The 9,227-nt window shown below is 36.1% G+C and overlaps 1 protein-coding gene across 2 annotated transcripts; it reads left to right on the top strand.

The window, feature by feature from the left end:
- Positions 1-899: 899 nt before the first annotated feature.
- On the top strand, positions 900-7,486 carry LOC110732998 (pentatricopeptide repeat-containing protein At5g48910-like). 2 transcript variants are annotated; one of them, XM_021912998.1, is made up of 4 exons: positions 900-1,037; positions 1,606-1,925; positions 3,078-3,251; positions 4,294-7,486. In XM_021912998.1, exon 4 carries the CDS (start codon positions 5,175-5,177, stop codon positions 7,137-7,139), a length of 1,965 nt encoding a protein of 654 aa, XP_021768690.1. In that variant the 5' UTR covers positions 900-1,037; positions 1,606-1,925; positions 3,078-3,251; positions 4,294-5,174; the 3' UTR covers positions 7,140-7,486. The 2 variants fall into 2 exon arrangements, with proteins under 2 accessions (XP_021768690.1, XP_021768689.1); XM_021912997.1 differs by having other exon boundaries at positions 4,306-7,486.
- The last annotated feature ends 1,741 nt before the right edge of the window (positions 7,487-9,227 follow it).

Genomic DNA, 9,227 nt, shown 5'->3' on the forward strand with positions numbered 1-9,227 from the left:
CAAAGTGACTATTCAACTCAAATATAGCAAATTACAAGATACTTATGAGTTATTTTTTTTGTTTATTTATCTATTTTTGACGGAAGATTTGTATCATAACGTATACTACTCCGTATTAAAGTAGTAAAATGATCTATTCAAAAAAAAAAAAAGTAGTAAAATGATTTTCAAAATGTTTCCCAAAATGTAGGGAATGACAAAAATAAATATTGTATCAAACTTTTGTCTCCCATGTTAACTTTGACGGAGTTTGATTTAATATAATCCTCAGCTTATTTTGCCTTCTAAAAAATAAACTTTAGTCTCCAAAAGATCAAAATTTAAAAGTCTATTTACTTTTTTATTATTTTTTTTAAAAAAGAAAAAAACTATTTTCCCATTCCTTCACGCAATTTTTTTTTTATTTAAAAAAAATAAAAAACCTTTTTAATACAACCCTTAAAAAAAAACTTTTTAATACAACCCTCTAACAAAGGAGTATCCTTCCTTTCTCTTTCTTTGTTCCTTTCTAACATCACTTGAATCGTCACTCCTATTTTCTCTCTCCTAACTCTGAAGCATTCATCAATGGCGGAACCTGAATCCGAATACGAAGAAATCTTCAAGAAAGGCACCATAGTTGAAGTCAGTTCTGAAGACGAAGGTCTCCGAGGTTCCTGGTACACTGCTACTGTTCTCCGCACAATTTCTCGCAAATCCCGCAAAATCTTCGTTGAGTACCACAATCTCATGGAAGACGACGCTGGTTCCAAACATCTCTGTGAGTTCGTTGACGCCATTCTTGTTCGCCCTATTCCTCCTCGTGAACCTCACCGCATTTACTCTCTCATGGATGATGTTGACGCCTTCCATAACGATGGTTGGTGGGAGGGCGTTGTTACTCGAATTCTAGAATCTTCTAATTGTTACTCTGTTTTCTTCCGATGTTCTCGTGAGCAGATCGATTTCTGCTCCTCCGATCTTCGCCTGCATCGTGAGTGGGTCCGGGGTAATTTGTGGGTCCCGCCATTGGAGCATCATGCATCTCCTTCTTCTGGGTTTGCTGCTTTCTCTCTCCTCCCTATTCAATCCTTCAGTACTTGTATTTAATTTCTGGGCTGTTTAATGTACTAAGATAGTAAGATTGATTAATGGGTTTTAAATTTTGGGATTTTTTTTTATGTGCTAGCTGTCAATTTTATGATTTCCGAGTTGTAAAATTAATGAGTGCTATTTTTTTGGATATGTGTTTCTTTTGAATATTTAGCAAGTTATTGTACTAGTACAATAATTTCGAAAATCAAGTTAAATTCCATAAATTTAGTCTTGTGGGTGAAGAAAAATTCGATTGGTAAGGAAGCTCATGATTTTTGATGAACTATAATTATGGGGATTTATATTTATGTTATGTATTATTATTTATTAGTGTAGAAGGAAATTAATTTTAGAATAGTTATACTTATAATGATCCCATAAGTTGATTGTGTGAGAGAATTAAATATTGGTTAGTTTTATTCTTGTGTTATCATATTCATCATGTTAAACTGTGGTTGGCGTATGATATGGGTACAAATAAGGGGAAAATGAAGAGAACAAAATAATGATTATTTATATGCTAATTGGCAGCCAGAGGAAAAGGAGTGGAGAAGATGGAAGAAATGGTAGTCATACTTCCTGTGATAAGGGTAGGGTTACAAGTAATGGAGTTGAAAGAGATGTAAGAAGGAAAAGTGCCAATACTCCAACTAAACAAGATGGGTTCGTGTCGAATGGAAGATGCACAGAAGAAAGGAGGAGAAGCAATCGTTCCATTACTAATGACATTGTAGCAAAGGAAAGAAAGGATGTAAAGCTGAGGATAAGTAGCAATGGTGCGTGCAAGAAACATGAATTGGTGATAAATGGAAAATTAAAAGATCCACAAAGGAGAGCTAGCAAAAATTCAGGTATAATTGTCTGCTGTCTGAAATTCATTATGGTGTTTTATGGTTGCATCACTTAATCTTGTGCCTGTGCTTGAATTTATTATTGTCTTCTGGAATAAAAGACTCATTTTTACATGGGCCATATCTTAAGAAAATGACAAGAATATTTCAAAGAGTGTCAATGAGAATTATTAATGTGAAATGAGAAGATCATCGACTTTTTTAGGACATGTTTTGTACGTATGAGATAAAATGTGGCATCTTCGTAGATCATTCTCAACATGTATTAATAATTTTTAAAAAGACCCTAAAATTTTTTAGTAATACATAATCATAGATATTTGGTACTAGTATTTGGAAATAATAAGATTTGGTCTGCTGTAATAAAATTAACTAGTATCTAAAATAAGGCGAAGAGGACAAAATCACTTCATATCCTTTAGCATTTACTTTTCTTAATAGTTTTATAGTTTGCCTCTTCTTGTATTCTATTCCTGTCCTTTTCAATTTTAAAAAAGTGGGTGCTTCTTAGATGATTATGATTTATGGTTGCTTCCCTGCTATTGATGGCTGTAATGCTTGTATATCGCAATCGCACAGTAAGATCTGATGCAAAAGTGAGCTTTAGTTTCCGTATTAGGGTTAGACAAGCAATGTGGGGCAATTAATTTTCTCTCATTTTCACACACCACTTGTGAGGCATTCATTGGTAAAATACTATCACAAATGAAGTGTGATAATGAGATGAGGATGTGTTAAATCTACCAGCAATGTGTTGAGAAATCTTGTACTGCATTGTGCTAGAGCAGTTGATGGGATGGGGTTTGCATGGAAGTCCTTATGAGATGCTAAATTCTGTTTTTCAAAGAATTGTCGTATGAGCACCTGAGTTACCTCAATGTGCAGCGTCAATTTATTACCTTCCTTTTCTTTGCCTGAGGTCATGATCAGCCTACTAAATATGCTGGTCATGACCAACTTCAATTGAAGATCCTGAGTATATGCTGAGGTCATGACCACCCAACTAAATATACCAAGAGATAGAGATAGAAGTTAGTAAGATAGTTCTTATGACTATGTAAAGGGCTCGAGTAATGATTCCTGCTGTACATTTGTATAATAGTAATATTTATTCATGCATTTTGTTCCTAAGTCATTTTTTATCCAAAACAGGTCGCTAACTATTAAAATGATGAAAGATTCCCTCAAAAGAAAGAAAGTTTGATGAAGAATGATCGCCACTCTAGCATTTCACATTTTCCTTATTTCAAGAGCTTTCTATACGATTCTATGGTTTGTGGCCTCAACAACATTTTTTTGGAGCTTTTGGTGGTATGCACCATATAGGTAAACTACCTTTACAGTTTATCCTATTCAACAAGCTTAAAGCTCCTTAGTTCATATTGTCCGCTGTCTTATTTTTCTCGGTGATAAGTCAAAATGTACCATGTTCTAGTTCACTTTTGACTCAATCCTTTTTGTTGTATGATACTGTGATGCTGTTTATCTTTGGGCCAACTCTTAGGGTGTGCTATCTGCGTGATTCTGCAGGCCCCCCTGGGAATTAGGGACCTCATAATTTCTAGATTTTATATTTCTATATCCAAAAAAAAAAAAAAAAAAAAAATTCCCCTGCCCCCTCACCACAAATGCTTTTCTGTCTTTAGAGGAGCTAAATATTTAATGGACCGGTGGTACTGTGAAACTTGTACTTTGTAGGGTATAAAAAAACTTGTCACTTTTTTGGTTTGTTATTATATTGATGTGGCATTTTGTTTATTTGTTAATTACACACTCAGTTTTAAGGACCTTATTTTTATTAATAGGTGGTACAAGGCCTCCATTATATTAGGAGGGACACGTTTATTGAGGACTGTTATCAAAGAAGTGTCATAGAGTCATATACTTAAACATGTCGTTTCTTTCTAATATTATCACTATTGGAAGTCAGTGGAGACTTCTTGGAAAGTTCTCTTGAGTTCATTCTCTAGTGTTACGCAAAAATTATAAACTTTGGTTTTCCGGTCATGATATACTATGTTTCCAATGTGCCATCTTCTAAATTGAAGACAATGTGCTTACTAATCCCGTGCCTATAAATGCAAGGATCAGCCCTACCACTGCAGAATGGTTGCTCATTTCCTATTGTTAGGTTCTAGATTGGGCATATGAATGATATTAGTTGTGCCTCACTCTTTAGGATTTGTCTTTGTGCATCACCTTAATCTTGAATAGAATTGAATAAATAGGCTTCCTTTTGGCAAGAAATGATCTATTTGTCGTGGAGAACCCTTGTGAAGAGAAAGCTTTGGTTGTTTTCATTCCTTATGTTGGAGAATATTTTTTGAAGAGGATTTTTTCATATTTGTCTAATGAAGGTTAGTTAAAGTTGTTTTAACAGAGAAAAAACAGGCTAGATATTGGTGATGAAGAATGCAATTCAGTATTATAGGATGCTGCCAGCTACCAAGGTCTTGGTCGCAAGTGATTTTTGAGGCCCTAATGCCTGTGACCAGTAGGGCTCTTGAAGCGGCATTTGCATCTCATCGCCAACGATATGTATACTTGTAGGAAATTTAAGGTCTATCTCTGTCATTAATATGTCAAGAGCTTGTAAACCTGTGAAATTAGATTTATACATGTCTAGTTAACTTATAGCTGATCATGACATGTATCAAGTTTTTTTTGTTTTTTTTTTTTAACAATATTTTTCTGGCAAAAAGTCAGACCTCTCGGAAATGTTATAACCATTTTGTTTGTTAATGCAATATCATACTTCGCATTAGCAAAGGCTTCAAAATTGATGCCTTGTTAATTCTTTTATGCTATTTTGATGATGGCTGGTCTGTGATTATAGAGGTTGGGGTTTAGCCGATATAGGCATGGCAAGGCACATAAGTAACCTGATGCAGAGAAGCTTTGGACTTCCCTAAGCCTTTATCTGATAATGGCTTTAGTTCACTGAGATGACCACGAGATTGAACCTTAAAAGGCTTATGTAGTCGCAAATCTTACCTCACAAGTCACACCTTTCCTAACCTCCTTACTTCGAAACAATCCGTCACACGTACAACTCTTTTAAGCAACGGTGCCCTGCTGCCTCCACAGGGGCTGTGAACTGCTCGACTTTTCGAAAATGCAAGTGTGCATGATATAAAATCCAATTATATCCCAATTTGAAGAAATATGGGTAGAAGGATACTGAAACAGGATTTAACCATACAATAAACCATCTTATCCAGATTACTACAGGTTTACTGTGAACCACCAATGAATTTGAGCTATTACAGTATGAACACAAACACCTTCAAACCACCTCCTACACATCTCACTCTCTCTCCTCCCCCAAATTTCCCAGAAATCTCAAACTGCAAAACCATCAAACACTTCAAACAAATCCATGCCAAACTTATCAAAACTTCCCAAATTCATGACCCTCTTATTTCTGCTGAACTCCTTAGGTGTTCCGCTTTCGCGCTTAAAAATCTCGACTATGCTCGTCTTCTCTTCTACCGTATGAACCAACCCAACCCCTTTTCATACAACACCATTATTAGAGCTATTGCTGATTTACAAGATGACCCAATTGAAGCTTTGTCTATATTTACCCTTATGTTGCTTGATGATTCTCTCTCTCCTAACAAGTTCACTTTCCCTTCTGTGCTTAAAGCCTGTGGCAAACTCAGAAATTTGATTGCAGGTAAACAAGTTCATGCCCAGTTGATAAAATTGGGTTTTGAAGATGATGAATTTGTTGTTAGCAATCTTTTGAGGATGTATGTCATGTGTGGTATTATGGATGATGCTCAATCATTGTTTTTTAATAGAATTTTGATGGATGATTATAGTGTTAATAGTAATATGTTTTTGGATAATAATGGTGTTAGTAAGAGGAGGCAAGAAGGTGATGTGGTTTTGTGGAATGTGATGGTTGATGGGTTTATTAAACTTGGGGATATGGGAGCTGCACGCCAACTGTTTGATAAAATGCCTCGGCGAAGTGTGGTTTCGTGGAATGGGATGATTGCTGGCTATGCTCAACGCGGTTGGTTTAGGGATGCTATTGGGGTTTTTAGAGAGATGCAGATGGTGGATGAGAATTTTAAACCGAATTATGTAACATTGGTTAGTATCCTTCCGGCGATTTCCCATCTGGGTGCCCTTGAGTTAGGCAAGTGGATTCATTTGTATGCCGAGAGAAGTGGATTTGAGATTGGTGATGTGCTTGGCTCTGCACTGATTGATATGTATTCTAAGTGTGGTAGTGTTGACAAGGCACTTCAGGTCTTTGAAAGCCTTCCGAAAAGGAGTACCATAACTTGGAATGCTGTTATCAATGGACTTGCTATCCATGGTCGTGCAACCGAGTCTATTCATTATTTCTCAATGATGCTAGATATGGGGATCAAACCTAGTGATGTTACCTACATTGGTGTTTTGACTGCATGTAGCCATGGGGGAAAGGTGAATGAAGGGAAGATGTTCTTTGATCATATGATAAGAGTAGCCGGGTTCAAGCCTAGGATTGAACACTATGGTTGCATGGTTGATCTCCTAGGTCGTAATGGACTCTTAAAAGAAGCTGAGAATTTTATATGTGACATGCCCATGAAACCCGATGCTGTCATTTGGAAGGCCTTGTTGGGTGCGTGTAAGATGCATGGGGACATTGAAATGGGAAGACGAGTAGCCAAGCATCTGATGGAAATTGCTCCTGATGATAGTGGATCATACGTTGCTCTATCAAATATGTATGCATCTTTAGGGGACTGGGATGGTGTTGCTCGGGTTAGGTTGTTAATGAAAGATAGAGATGTAAGAAAAGATCCTGGATGCAGCTGGATTGAGCTTGATGGAGTGATCCATGAGTTTCTCGTAGAAGATGAATCACATCCATGTGCCAAGGAGATCCATTTGATGTTGAAGGAGATTTCTAACAAATTACAGTCCATAGGTTATCAGCCAAATACCACACAAGTTTTCCTTAATGTGGATGAAGAAGCAAAACAAACTGCCTTGTACCATCACAGTGAAAAGATTGCTGTAGCGTATGGGTTAATCAGCACCAGTCCTCAAACACCACTTCGGGTGGTTAAGAATCTTCGAATATGTGAAGATTGTCATTCATCGATTAAACTGATATCAAAATTGTACAGCCGGAAGATTGTCGTCAGAGATAGTAAGCGCTTCCATCATTTTGAGGATGGATTGTGTTCTTGTAACGACTGGTGGTGAATTCTCCGTGAAATAAATGATTACATTTTTGTTATTGAAAGATTTGTAGGAAGTAGTTCGAGGTCAATGAGTTACAGAAAGAGCTTGCTGTAATTAAGTAATCTATAGTATAGAGAAGTTTAGTGAGGTATTTTGTTTGACCTCAGCCTCAATAGGTACTCTAGTAATACCTAAGCCTCAATACCCAGGTCATTTAACTATTAGTGATGTATTTAGGGATGTAATACCATCAATAAGACTTACGGAAATTGTGCACGATCATACATCGCATAATGAATTTTTTTTAGTGAGTATACTAGGTTAGTTCCACAATTGTTATTTGTGGTTCGCAGTCTGAATTTTCATACCAGGTCAGATCCACGACCGTGAATCATAGTCTAAATTTTCATTGAGTAGACTCAATTAATTGCATTGTTGCACGACCGTGGAAACTTGCGGTTAAGCGTAACTTATTCAAGTAATTTAGGGCATATACTCCCTCAATCCTTTTATTTTTGCCCTATTGCCATTTTTTAGGTCAAACTTTAAATACTTTGATTATAAATTACTGTTAGTCTATAAAAGATAATGTAGTCTATAAGACATCAATTTTGGAATTTTTTGACTTTTGTTTCGTTCGAAAATAAAATTTGCCGAATTGTTTACCGAATATCCTCTGGGATTCCAATTGGGTGGATGGAACCATCCAAATCGCCTTTACCAATTTACCAATATACAACTTATAACGATTTCATTAACTCAACCTTACCATGAACATTTATGACAACATATAATGATTATATGTGTTTCCAAACGACATTATATGACCCCGAGATGTATTCCTTAAATGTTCGAGGCTCTTCGACACCGGGCATCGAAATCTCCAAAATTTCTCAAAAAACGTGGGATATTAGTCTTCAATTTTGGAATTTTTCGACTTTTTTTCGCCCTGAAATAAAAATTGCCGAAATGTTTACCATGGTCACTAATACCCTCCGGGTGTCCAATTGGGTGGGTGGAATTATCCAATTAGCTTTAAAACGACCAATTTACCGGTTTACAACTTGCACCGATTTCATTAAATCAAGCCTACCACGGACATTATGAAAACATATAATGATCATATATGGTTCCAAACATCATTATATGACCCCGAGATGTATTTCTTAAAATTTCAAGGCTTTTCGACACCGTTCCCCGAAACTTCCAAAATTTCTCAAAAAGCGTGGATATAAGTCTTCAAATTTGGAATTTTTTTACTTTTAATTTATTCTCCCGGAAATAATAATTGCCGAAATTTTTACCATGGTCCCTAATATTCTCCGAGAGTCCAATTGGGTGGGTGAAACCATCAAATTTTCCTTTAAACTGCCAATTTACCGGTTTACAACTTGCACAGATTTCATTAACTCAAGCATACTACGAACATTTATGACAACATATAATGATCATATATGGATCCAAACGGAATTATATGACCCCCGAGATATATCCCCTAAAATATCAAGATTTTACTACACTGGTCCCCGAAACCTCCAATTTTTTTCAAAAAACGTGGATATTAGCCTTCAATTTTGGAATTTTTTGCCTTATTTCGCCCGGAATTAAAAATTGTCGAAATGTTTACCATTGTCCCTAATACATTCTAGGAGTCCAATTAGGTGTGTGGAACCATCCAATTTGCTGCCAAAAGGCCAATTTACCGGTTTACAACTTGCACCGATTTCATTAATTCAAGCCTGTCATGAACATTTATGATAAAATATAATGATCATATATGGTTCTGAACGTCATTATATGACCCCGAAATGTATTCTTTAAAATTTCAAGGCTTTCCGACACCGATCCCCGAAACTTCCAAAATGTCTCAAAAGCGTGGATATAAGTCTTCAATTTTGGAATTTTTTAACTTTTTTTTTTCGCCCGAAAATAATAATTGCCAACCATGGTCCCTAATACCCTCTGGGAGTCCAATTGGGTGGTTGAAATATTCAATTTTCCTTTAAACGACCAATTTACTAGTTTACAACTTGCACTGATTTCGCTAAATCAACCCTACCGCGCGAACATTTATGATAACATATAATGATCTTAAATGGCTCTTAACGA

The sequence above is a fragment of the Chenopodium quinoa genome, unplaced genomic scaffold (assembly GCF_001683475.1).
Source record: "Chenopodium quinoa cultivar QQ74 unplaced genomic scaffold, ASM168347v1, whole genome shotgun sequence".
In the NCBI taxonomy this organism is placed as follows: domain Eukaryota; kingdom Viridiplantae; phylum Streptophyta; class Magnoliopsida; order Caryophyllales; family Amaranthaceae; genus Chenopodium; species Chenopodium quinoa.

What these genes read in the sequence shown, in the direction of transcription:
- LOC110732998 (XM_021912998.1), top strand. Translation starts at nt 5,175, where the DNA reads ATGAATTTGAGCTATTACAGTATGAACACAAACACCTTCAAACCACCT.